A 12,418-nucleotide genomic window follows, 5' to 3' on the forward strand; every position below is an offset into this window, starting at 1 on the left:
AAAAAATATGAAATAGTATATTTTCTCCATATGTTTCTCATCGTGTTAATTTTAAGAAGACTGTATACTAAATAATGCAAACTTAACATTGTGTGAAATATAGACGGATAATAGATATAGAGAACTAACTGTTTATGTTTCTGTCCTCGACTGTTTCACAAGATTGGACCAAACAAGCCATTTGATGCTGTCTGTCTTTTATTCTTTAAAGTATGCTTCCTGGCAGCTTGCTGCACTCTTCCTGGGCCCTGTTCCAGGAGGGAGGTTCAACAAAACTTCGACTTTAAAAATAAACTCTGAGTTTATTAACTCTGAGATTGCAATTTCAGTTCCAGAACAGCTAATCAGAGAAGTTCGAGGAACTCTGAGTATGTTTGAAATGTATGTCATGTGCAGATGTAACTGCACACAAATCAGTGAGCATGAGTAAAACATGTTTTTTTTCCTATTCAATAATCTCGAAAAATGTCTAACTGTGCCTTAGTGTCCACTTTTTCTCCGAATAACTACATTTTTAAAATGGATTTCCAAATATTTTTGAACAACAGCAACAAATTTCCTTAATATACTATTGTGTTCTTTATATAGTTATTTTCCCCTTCTGTCATTTTGTCATTATACTGTAACCAACATGCACCTCATTCGTCTGTACGAGTATTACCAGCACATAATATTTTGTGATCGGAATTTCACAATTTTGAATTTCGCAGCAAACGGTTTCTCAGATCCACTTCTGCAAATTATTTTTTCAAGGGTGTCGAGACAGTGTCAAAACTTAGGCAATACCAGCAAAGATTCAGAAGCAAAGCGAGTAAAGGCAGATCAAGTTTCACTGATTAGGGTCGCTGATCTAACAGAAATCAAAACCGAGGTATAGCGGGTTCAAAGAGCGCCATGTGTCTGCTGCTGGACGTAAACGGTTTATTTCCCTCTCTGAAGTTTCAGATCCCCTTAGTAGTAATGGCATCACACAACTTCAGAAGAACATGTTTCTCTTCAGTATAAGAAGGAAGTTGTGTAATCTGCTTTAAATAGAAAAATGTGTGACATTGGAGAAACCAAAGATTCTTTTCTATAAATGGTCTTCCTTACGTTTTCTGTGAAGTGGCTAGCTTCTGTTAATCTTTCGGTCTCTAAGCCTGCATGCATGCGATTAATCCAAAGTCCAAATATCAGCACTCAAATTTCAAGCTGAGGGACGTGTCTGTGCTTGTGGACTCTGAGTCTTGTATCCATTTTAAGGATGCCAGTTACATTAGATTTGGGTGGAAGTTCCTTTGCAGGGTAGATGTGGGGAAACCGGGGCTGGTTGTCACATTGCTGGGTGTTGCCACTTTAGAGGCCACTGTGGAATTCTATTGATATCATACAGTTTGTAGTTTTCATGGGTCAGAGTAAGTTTTCTTGGTTTTGATGTTATTGTATTAAAAGATGAGACAATATTAGTCTTTTATAAAATGGTCACTTGTTAAAAAGCTTTGATTTAAATCAGTTTTTCACTAGCCAGCTAAAGGTTAAAACGTTGAGAGAAATGTTTTTGTTTCTTTCTTTCTTTTTTGTTTCTTTGTTGGAACAATGGTTTGTGTTGAGCCATACACCAAAGGAAGTATGATGTTGATGTATTGTGTGCCAGAACTGATTACGTGTTGTGATTACCCCTGGCAATTCAGGGAGAGAGTCTAGATCAAGACTAGCAACCTTAAAATGGAGATCCCTGAAAATTTGCTTACCTGGATGATCGAGCACACGTGGAGACTTAAAAAGGTTTAGAGTCGGTTTGATATTGATGTCATTCACTGTGGTTCTCGTGTTTACGCTGCCTTGCTCACTACTGTGCAGGTTACCTTGTGGGAAATCTTGCACAGACTGTTTTTGTCTTTTAAAAGATACAGACAACTGCTTTCATTAAAAAATAATAAATATAAATGTTATCATTGATATTTTTATGGAATGTGGAAGTCGTTTTGTGTCAATTCCTTAATTTTACTTCTCTTAATTCACAATAATTACCACTGCTTGATCAGCAATTCATGCAGAACAAAAAGTGTAGCAACCAACCCTACTGTCAGCAAGACAAGTGTCTCCACAGCTGTACGACGGGACGAAACCCGGAGTGACATGGAATGAATCGAGATGTCTCACTCTGTGGTTTCTGGGGACGTGCACAACTGGATTCTGATGCAACCCTGGTGTAATGCCAGCAGGATGTCAGTCTCTTTAGTGAGTCTGCGCACCATTTCCACTCATAAACATAAAAACGACGGTGACGGTGGCCTGTAAAATTGACATTACACAGATATGAAATACTACACACAACAGCCGACATTAGAAAGCCGTTTCATTTAAGCGTATTAAAGGCCGCCCGCTAAAACAGACGCTTAATTTATGTGACGCTTAAGAAAAGCCTTTAATCGTTTTCGTTTCTAAATCCGTCAACTTACCGACACTCAGCCTAAAAAATAAAACGTTTGGTTATTTTGCTCCCACAAAAACCATTTTCGCTCTGTGGGGCTATTCTAATAGCTTGCGCTAAGATACAATAATAACGCTTAGCGTCTCGATGGTGCAGTTTCAAAATTAAAGCCCCAGTTACGAATACACGTTAAATTATTATCTGCAGGCTTCGCGGCTTTTATTTTTTAACGCACTAAGTCTGGATTTCCGCTTACACACAGGCTAGCTTGACGCACTCCTCCCCTCATCGCTGTACAACAGCGGCCTCTCGTGGTCAAAACAAGGCACTGCCAATATGTCGGCTCAGAGTGGTCCTGATGCTGCGGGGATGCAGAGAGCGGCGGTATGAGAGGATGTGAAGTATGTAAACCTTGGCAGAGAGGGGTAATCCTGGCGCAGTCTCTGTGGCGCAATGGAATAGCGCGCTGGACTTCTAATCCAGAGGCTCCGGGTTCGAGTCCCGGCAGAGATGAGTCACTCTGTGTGCCGCACGGCAGACCTGCGATATTTTTTTTATCAAATTGTGCGGGTGACATTTTGATTGCAGATGATCATGCTATTAATAGTGAGCCTTAACTGGGAGCTCAGAAGGTTGATGTTCAGCTACACAGAGCACACAAACATAAATATAACCTCTAGTACAGATTTAATGCAGGAGCTGCAAACATGAGCCTGCCTGTTCTGTTCTGATATCCCAGTCTGATTAGTTTATGCTCTCCTTACGTTACCTTATTTATGTCCTCTTTCAAGTCCTCACGCCTTTGGTACTGATTTAGTATTTATGTCTCCATTTTCAAGAAGCTTAAAACCCATAAAATAGATTTTATAGGTATATATATAGCCATAACATTTTGGATTTTAAACATTGGGATTTCCCCCCCATTATATTTCTGTGTTTAAAAGCTTTAGTAAGAGTTTGATGAAAGTCATTTTCCAGTACCTATGACCAAACATAACAATCCTAATCCAACTTTGCAATGTATTTTACTGCATATACTGCACTGTATGTATTTTAATGTCTTTTATTTAAAAAAAATGTGAAAACATTTAGACTTTTGACTGTAGCCAGTGCAGTGTATTCATAGCACCGCAAAAGCTTTTATCAGCCAGCATGTAGATGACTTTATTATTATTAGTATTATCGTTATTATTATTGTTATCAAAATATGATTACCTCAGGTTTTATCATTACTACATTTCGCCTCTAACATCCCCCGGTGAAATGTGTGCCTGCGCGCGCATATATTTTCGGGCATCTTGCTCAGCAAGATACGGTTTTTGAGATATTAAACATTATTTTATAGGTCATTCAAAAGTCACCATCCCCCCAGACTGCTCCAAAACGGGCCAAAATGGTCTACTTTTTTAGTGCTACATTTGTGCTGATTTGTGCAGGTAAAATTAGCGTTTGTGCTGCTACAGTATCTGAGATATTAAAAGTTATATTTTTTGCTGATGACATCACCATCCCCCCAGACTGCTCCAAAACAAACCAAAATGGTCTACTTTTTTAGTGCTAGGTTTGTGCTGATTTGTGCAGGTAAAATTAGCGTTTGTGCTGCTCTGGTTTCCGAGATATTAAAAATTATTTTATAGGTCATTCAAAGGTCACCATCCCCCCAGACTGCTCCAAAACAAACCAAAATGGTCTACTTTTTTAGTGCTACGTTTGTGCTGATTTGTGCAGGTAAAATTAGCGTTTGTGCTGCTATGATTTGAGATATTCTGTTATGGTTTACTGCTGAAAAATGTCTTTTTCAAATGACCTTTCACTTTGTGTGTTCACTTGTTCAATAAAGTTCTGTTAAAAAACCCTCTTGTCGTATTTAATCAGCTAAATTTGTAATGAGTGTATTTTTTTTTTTAACTTCAATTTCTTTACTTCAATCACTTTTTGTTCATAAAACCACGATGCAAATGCTTGAGTATTTATTTTTTTTAGAGTGGATTAAAAAAACTTTATTGAAAACTACATTTGAACATTTTACACTCCCATGAACACTTTTTGAGAAACGAACAAGCTCGCAGTCTTTTGCATCAAATACACATTTTCTGGCAGAAAAAACTATTTTTTGGCATTACTGTGTCTGAAGGATTCTTAGAACAGCGTTCATCTGATTTCTGAACAAGGTAAGCTTACATTTAAAATACTGAGATTTTAGTTACTGAGTTAATACATGATATAGCTAACTGTTTGGATCAAAAGGATTTTTTTTCAATGTTAAACATTTTCAAAAATGTCCAAGAAAAAAGTTTCTAAAGCACTTTAAAACATGTAGCACACTGGACTAAAGTGCTGTACAGTACATGGGTTAAATACTCAGACTCTTTAATAAACTCACAAATTCAATAGCTCCATCTTAAAAACAATAATTCCACAAAATATGAAAGTGTAGATTGGTGGAGAACTTGGGGGAGGGGTTGCTCCTGGTTGTATATATAGTTCAGAAATCACGTTTTGCTCCATCATAATCATAGTGTGGTTTGTTTTGTTTTTTTTTTTTAAAGATGCCTCGAAAGCCATCTGTAGACAAGGTTTCCATTTTTGCAATTCTTTGCAATTCAAAAGAGGCCATAGTCCAAAATGGCAAAATAGCCACTCCAGCTGCATCAGTCTGGAAAGAGCTGAGTCAGCAGCTAGAAGACAAGATGTCAGCAAAGGCCCTGTACACTTTTGTGAAGCTAAATAGACACAACATCTGGTCAGCTTTGGAAATCAGTGATCAGGAAAGTAATAGTGAAGGAGAGTTAGATTCACATTGCATTTCTCCTGGACAAGAAAACTGTCAAGCTTTTGAACTAGAAGTCCGTTTTGAGGACTGGGTTAAATTTATTCCTGAAAAGGTTGAATACAATGACAAGTTTTCTCCTACCCAAAAAAGGGAATACACAATTTTGAAACCTGGCACTTGGACTCATATCATCAACGATCTTATATGGAAGAAGATCAAAAATACATGTACACTTGTGTTCCGTAGAGCAAAGGTCCATCCAATTGTCAACAATAATTATCTGGACATCAGAGGCGACTGTAAGGAGTGTCATGGCCAGTTAGAAATGTCATGTGACAGACAGCCAGCAATTAATAGTCCAATGATGCTCCAGTGTTTCATGAGAAATACAGATTTCTCCCTGCACACTGGCCACTCCAAGCGGTTCATGTCTGGAAACCTGGGTGATCGCTAAAGAGCTGTGTGAGGGCAGAATGGAACCAGCTGTATGGAGGTCAGCGAGGGCAGCAGATCTGATGGATGTTGGAGATCCTGAGCCAAGCCACCTTCCAAATTTAGCCACTCTGCGAAAAGCCAAACAAGAGAGAAAAGACTTGGAATTAGGAGATAAGGACCCCATTGCATCTCTGCAATTGTTAAAATATAGTGTTCCTCACAGTGGTAGCATCCGAGATATTGGACTGGACAGGTTTTTCTGTCACTACTGGAGTAAAACACAGATGAATGTTTATAAGACATTGTCAAAAAAATCTCCCCCAACTGTGTGTTTTGATGCAACCGGTTCAGTTGTGAAAAAACTGCTGAGACCAAATGGCAAATCTGGCCATATATTCCTTTATCAAGGTATTCTGAAAGAAAACAATTGCCGCAGTGTCCCAGTGGTGCAAATGCTGTCAGAGAAACATGATGTTAATGCCATCGCAAACTGGTTGACAGAATGGATTCGTGCAGGTGCACCTGTGCCAAAGGAAGCTGTGAGTGACTTTTCTCTGGCAATTCTGGGAGCTCTGGTCAAGGCTTTCACTCCTCATCCTGATCTGAAGTCATACCTTAATGAATGCTTTCATGTCCTTCTTGGAACCCAGTCTGCCAAACTCCCCTCTTGTTATATCAGGGTTGATGTTGCGCACTGCATCAAGATGATATGCCAGTGGAACTGCCTGAAGAAGAAAACACATCGTGTTAAAGATTTCTTTTTCAGGTCATTAGCAAAACTTCTTCAGTCTCAATGTTTGGACCATGCAAAACAGCTCCTACATGCTATCACTGTTGTGGCCCTCAGTGAGGCAGAAGGTGATGACAGTTCTGGAGCCCCTCTTCCTTCAGAAAGGTGCAAGAAATACTTGAAAGCCCAAATTGCTCAAGACTCCATCATCATTCCAGATGAACAGACGGAGGAAAGTGAGAGAGTGGATTCAGTGGATGAGATCCAGACTGACCTACGACAGTGGGTAACAGAAAAATGTGAGGAGAGCAGGTCACTTGCTGCAGCAAACGGGGATAGAGATAATATTCACTTTCTCCCTGAGATTATTCCTCATATAATAAGACTGGCAAGTTACTTGCCACTCTGGACAGGAATAATGGTCCCTCTCTTCCAAAGCACCAGCATCACAGCAAGTTCAGCCACTGTTGAAGCTGAGTTCAAAAACATAAAACATGGCCTTTTCAAACATGACAACTTGCCTCTTCGAGTCAATCGCTTCATTGCTCGTCATCTTTCCTTCATCGAGGGAAATATGCGGATTTGTTCTGCAAAAGAAAAGGTCAAAGATGAGGCAACAGTGGGACCACTGAAAGTCACAGATGCCAATTCTGGATCCATGACGACTCACAATGCAGAAGATAAAATAAAAATGGATGCTCACCCGTTTGTGGGATCTGATGCTGCCACAAACATTCTTCCGGCTGATGGGGATGCAGTTGAGAACTGGAGGGGCCTAGCTGTTCCACCCAAAAAAAGGAAGAGGACTTCCTACCTCTCTTCATGTACCGAATGGCTCCATGCAGATGAAACTTTTGGGGCCAAAAGAGTGAAAGTGGGATTATTAAAAAATGGAAACCTCCATCAGCCTATTAGATTAGGGGGAATCGACAATCTCTGTGCTCAATACCTGTGCATTTGATGCATTTTTTCAGTGCTTATGTTGTGCCTTCTGTGACAGCTCCACATTTCAAAATGCTGTTCTGAAAGACAGTGAAAACCCAGTCCTGCAGCTGGTGAAAGCCATTGCCACAGATGGTGTGACCCAACAAACCTACAGAAGGAGAGCAGAGCTGCTTAGTGTAATGTTTGAAGCTGTCTCGTTGAGGTCTGGTGCGATCCAAATCGATGCTCAGTGCAATATCTCCGCTGTAATTGCTAAGACAATGAGGAACATCTCAAGTGTTTATTTTACCAAACACTGCTCTTCACAGCACTGCTAGCTCAGCAAAGGGATGACAAGGGAAGTGCCATTTGTTTCTCCTGCCATCCTGGTTTCCATGGAAAGTAATTGCTTTCCATGGAAAGATGACCACTGATGGTTTGGGGCATTACACTGCATACTGCAGGAGAGCTCCATGTGTGTGGGAGTGCTATGATGACCTGGGAAATGGAGTGACAGGAGCATCTGAAAAGAAAAAAATACAACCCCATGCTGTGTTATACACAGTATAATGAGTGCTGCCTGCATTTTTCTGTTTTATTTGGTTCATTACAGTTACATGTGTTCAAATGGCTAGTGTGTGTTATCAGTAAGTTCAGTTTTGCACATAAAGTTAAAGTTCTAAATTAAAAATCTTTTAACACTCTTTTCTTTGTCAGTCTGATGCATATTTGCTTTTACACACCCAGTCACCTTCACCCGTAGCCTTGAAAGTAACCGTTCCATTTTTCTGTCAATAATTTTTCTGTATTTGTTTTGTGTTTACCTGGTGGCTTAAGTCAGGGGTCAGCATCCTTTTCATTTCAAAGGGCCCCTTTCCCCCCTGCTGCTACAAAACCTGTCTAGAGCCTAAAAAAAGAAAGAGCCTATAAATATCTAGAAAATGAGTTGTTGTATCGTGTAAGCTATGGAAATGTAAATAAAAATGTTTATTTTTAGATTTGATAAGACAATGAATCATCAAAGCTTTATAACGAAAAAAAGTATTTGTTAAAATGAAGCCAGCTACGTGAGTCCTTTCCATAATAATTGAAAATTAGGAAAGATGGGCAACCAACTTGAAAATTACAGTAAACAGATTTGAAGCTAAGAAACATTAAATCACTTTTAAAAGCCTTGTACATTCAGTGAATAGTCAATGCAGATATTTAATAAAAAAAAACAAACTGTTAACAGAACCCTTTCTTGTTGTCTTTATAATAAAAAAATGACTTACTTGGTCTTATAAGAGCCACAGTGGAGGGGCCGGAGAGCCACATGTTGCTTTAGAGCCGCAAGTTGAAGATCCCTCGCCTAGGTGCTGTGGAATATTCAGTTTTCTACACGTAGGTAACAACCTATCAAAGCAAACACTTCATTTTTTCTGAGACAGCTACATTAATAATAATGAACATATATAATTCAAAACAAAATCATAGAGGCCAACTGGGTATGTAAAAAATAATAATAATTTAGGTATACGTGAATCACTTCACATGAAACTCAGTTTTGCCACAGATAAAATAAAAACTTTAGCCTACCTTGTGTACGTTTCTGCACTAGTAACAAAAGAAATATCGACCTTTCCGCTGAATAAATTGTGTTACTAAAGTGTAAACTAATAAAAGTTAATATGCAGCAAGCCTAGAAAAAGTGCAAAACTCCACAGCTGCTGAAAGTCACTGCCACAGACACTGGTGTTATACAGCGTAGGCCGTAATAATTAAAATCATTATATCTCAGATACTGTAGCAGCACAAACGCACAAACCTAGCACTAAAAAAGTAGACCATTTCGGTTTGTTTTGGAGCAGTCTGGGGGGATGGTGACCTTTGAATGACCTATAAAATAATGTTTAATATCTCGGAAACCAGAGCAGCACAAACGCTAATTTTACCTGCACAAATCAGCACAAACGTAGCACTAAAAAAGTAGACCATTTCGGTTTGTTTTGGAGCAGTCTGGGGGGATGGTGACCTTTGAATGACCTATAAAATAATGTTTAATATCTCGGAAACCAGAGCAGCACAAACGCTAATTTTACCTGCACAAATCAGCACAAACCTAGCACTAAAAAAGTAGACCATTTTGGCCCGTTTTGGAGCAGTCTGGGGGGATGGTGACCTTTGAATGACCTATAAAATAATGTTTAATATCTCAAAAACCGTAGCAGCACAAACGCTAATTTTACCTGCTCAAATCTGCACAAACGTAGCACTAACCGCTCCGCCTATTTGCCTTTACGTTTCAAGTGGTCAAAGAACGCGCAGGGTAGGTCTGGGTCCTGAACGCAAGGGGGCGCTCCAGCATCAGCGTAATCCCCGCTACTTACAGCGAGTCGGGAGGAACCAGCTCAGTGTGGAGACCTACTGAGCTGTGACAGCTACAGTAGGCCTGTCACGGGAATCCGTCACTAAAACCACTCTCCTACATGATGTGGCAAGAATAAGGACATGGGGTGTTTAGTCATCACAGTGGCATCACTGCGCAGTCAGTATTATTCTAATGATGTCGCTGAGGATTCTGTTGCTATAATAATAATAACAACAGAAAAACTAAAAACCCTTGCTGTAACCCAATGCTTGTAGTATCTCCTCTTTTATTTTAGGTGCACTGTGCTTATATGTTGGTCATAACAACATTAGTTGTACACTACAGCCAATGTCATGACATTTGACTATAACATCAGTTTATTACTCTAAGCCGTCTGGATTTACCTTAGTGTAATAATACGTTTCTGTTCAAACAGATGACCTCACGTTGACCTTAATGTGTACATGTTGATAATTTTAGGGTTACAGCTTATTTCATTACCTAATTCCACACAGTAAGCAGGAGAAAACAAGCAGTTCCGGCTACAGCAAATGTGTCAAAATGATTATGCCTCTCTAAGCGGGTTTATTTTTTTATTTTTTTATTTATTTAATACCCCCCCCCCCCTTTTTTTTTTTTTTACGGTGTTGGCCTGTTAAAGATCCAGAGGGAGAGGGAGAAGGGGGCAGTGCTGTGGCTCTGCTGACGTGATAGAAAGAGAGAGAGGAATGTGCCGCTAATGAGAATATGACGTCAAGTCGGACAGATTACTACACAACACCGGAAGTAGCGCGCAGGGTCATACTCAGTAAACGTTTACATTTATTGTATTTCACTATCATTTTTGTTTTTACGTATCATAGAAAGTTAAGAAGAAATTAACGGCATTCGAGCCGTTAGAATATTATTTCTACTCGTCTATTATTTGAAATGAGCTCTCACATTTTGTCAGAGTTCCCTAAAAAGTAATAGTAATGCAAATAAAAATCTTAAAGTCACAGTAAGCCCAACAGTATAAAGACCTTTCATACAGTGCTTCTGAGTAAATGCTTAGGAAGCAATGACATAGCTACTTAAAACCGCCTGCTTCGAATTTTATTTTGTTTTGACGCTCTAACCGGAAGTAAGGTTTGTCATTGCCGTTCGCTTAGCGCCTCGGTGTAGTAGAAAACGGACTGCCGCTTGAGAGAGCAGGAGAGAGGTAAAGAAAAAAAAGCAGTGAAATGGTATAAAACTCGAGCCAGTGCAAGCCTAGTAAGGGGGAAGACGAGGAGGGACAACGCCAGAGGATTATTGTTCTGTCTGTAATTACCGTCAAAGTCCTGTAAACTCCCGCTTTTTGATGCTGTCCTCACGGAGGTTTGAGCCAATAACGGACTTATTGGTCGGCTGAACCATGCAGAGGCTGCTCCTCCTGAGTTTGGTGCTGAGTTTTCAAACTGGTAAGACTACATTTTCTCTTTCTTTCGAGCTCGAATAACTCAAATGTTTGTGTGTGTGTGTGTACATTAAGCTCAATGCACACCGAGCCTGTCTTTAGTTTTTACTGTGCGGTCTGTGTGTGTAGAAACTAACGAGAGGGGATCTGATATGATTTCATTCCCATATGAACCGCAGCGATGGATCACCTTGTGAGCGCGTGTAGCTGCGTACGAGCACGCAGAACGCGCGCGCGTGTGACTGCACCGCGGCAATTACGCTCTTTTTTTTTTAGGATTATTGTCGCGACTACAGGCGTTCGATTGTGTGCGCGCGTGCGTCTAACTTGAACATGACTGGTGTGGCGCGCGCTCACCGGCCTAAATGACCTTTTGCGTATTTGACAAACTGCCAGCGCCGTTACTCAGACGGGTTGTGAGGCGCTGAGGACGTGACGGGAATGACAGTGATTGACCAGCGCTGCTCTACATGCCAGCAGCACTTCCACGCTGCTATCGCCTCTGAATGGCGTGTCAGTCAATGAGAGCTCTGCCACCATCTCCTGTAGTGATCCTCTGTGCTGAGAGGCAGCCGTCTCCCCCCCCCCCCGTTTCCCCTCTGTCTGCCTCGCGCACACACACCTCTCTCCTGCTCTACCTGTGCGCCTCATCCATTTCACCCTCTCCTTTGGCGTCCTTTGTGCATTTAAGCAGCAGTAGCCGCCATGCATCTGCACCCCCTCCCAACACACCAACACACACACACCGTACCTGTGGGGTGCCAGGTATGCTATTGGCTTATGATAATCACAGCTGTAGCCGAGTTGCTAGGAAACAGGAGGCTGAAGGAGGATGAGGAGAGGATAATTTCTCTAAGCTACCTGTTTGATTGAGGCATATCTGTGTGTCTTTGTGATTGCACAGCCACAGCAGACCACCTATACCCCCCCCCCCCCCCCCCCCAATACACACACACACACACACACACCCCTTCCCTCACCTTGGATGACCGGGGAGTAATGCAATGCTGGCTGCTGGGCGGCCAGGAGACCACTTCATCATAGGTAGGGGGCGTGTTTGGAGGAAAGGAAGGTATAGAAAAGGATGATGTCACCTAGTCTGCCAGGCTTTGTATTTTTTATTTTTTTTGCTTCTGCTCAGCATCCACCCAGTAAGTGCTGCTGAGGGTTCACATAAGCACGCGAGGATGTACACGTACTAGGGAGCAGGTTCGTCTTCGTCTACATATTTGCCAACCGATGCGGCAGCACCACCACCGATCCCCCTCCTCGCCACCCTGACCCCTTGTTACTGTCACATGCCGTTCCCATTTCTCCCCCCTCATAAACCATTCAGTCCACATGACTGAATGTGC

At 41.1% G+C, this 12,418-nt stretch overlaps 1 protein-coding gene, 1 long non-coding RNA gene and 1 other non-coding gene across 4 annotated transcripts in view; 2 read left to right on the top strand and 1 right to left on the bottom strand.

Annotated features, from left to right (window-relative positions):
• Positions 1–2,852: 2,852 nt before the first annotated feature.
• Positions 2,853–2,926, top strand: trnar-ucu (transfer RNA arginine (anticodon UCU)). Its single transcript has one exon. It is a non-coding gene; the product is annotated as a tRNA-Arg (tRNA).
• A 3,275-nt stretch (positions 2,927–6,201) lies between these two features.
• On the bottom strand, positions 6,202–7,678 carry LOC146715299 (uncharacterized). Its single transcript, XR_014919343.1, has 4 exons — positions 7,301–7,678; positions 7,055–7,202; positions 6,444–6,938; positions 6,202–6,346 (listed from the first exon to the last, which is right to left on the bottom strand). It is a non-coding gene; the product is annotated as an uncharacterized LOC146715299 (long non-coding RNA).
• A 3,088-nt stretch (positions 7,679–10,766) lies between these two features.
• Positions 10,767–12,418, top strand: part of kirrel1a (kirre like nephrin family adhesion molecule 1a) — a 32,591-nt gene continuing 30,939 nt past the window's right edge. For both annotated transcript variants that reach the window (XM_085451702.1, XM_085451703.1), the window contains exon 1: positions 10,767–11,067. In XM_085451702.1, the coding sequence (XP_085307828.1) occupies positions 11,022–11,067 (46 nt within the window). In that variant the 5' untranslated portion in view covers positions 10,767–11,021. The remainder of the gene's footprint in view (positions 11,068–12,418) is intronic.

The sequence above is a fragment of the Copadichromis virginalis genome, linkage group LG3 (genome assembly GCF_057382275.1).
Source record: "Copadichromis virginalis isolate Kocher_CV1m ecotype Utaka linkage group LG3, C_Virginalis_male_GT1.1, whole genome shotgun sequence".
Classification (NCBI taxonomy): Eukaryota; Metazoa; Chordata; class Actinopteri; order Cichliformes; family Cichlidae; genus Copadichromis; species Copadichromis virginalis.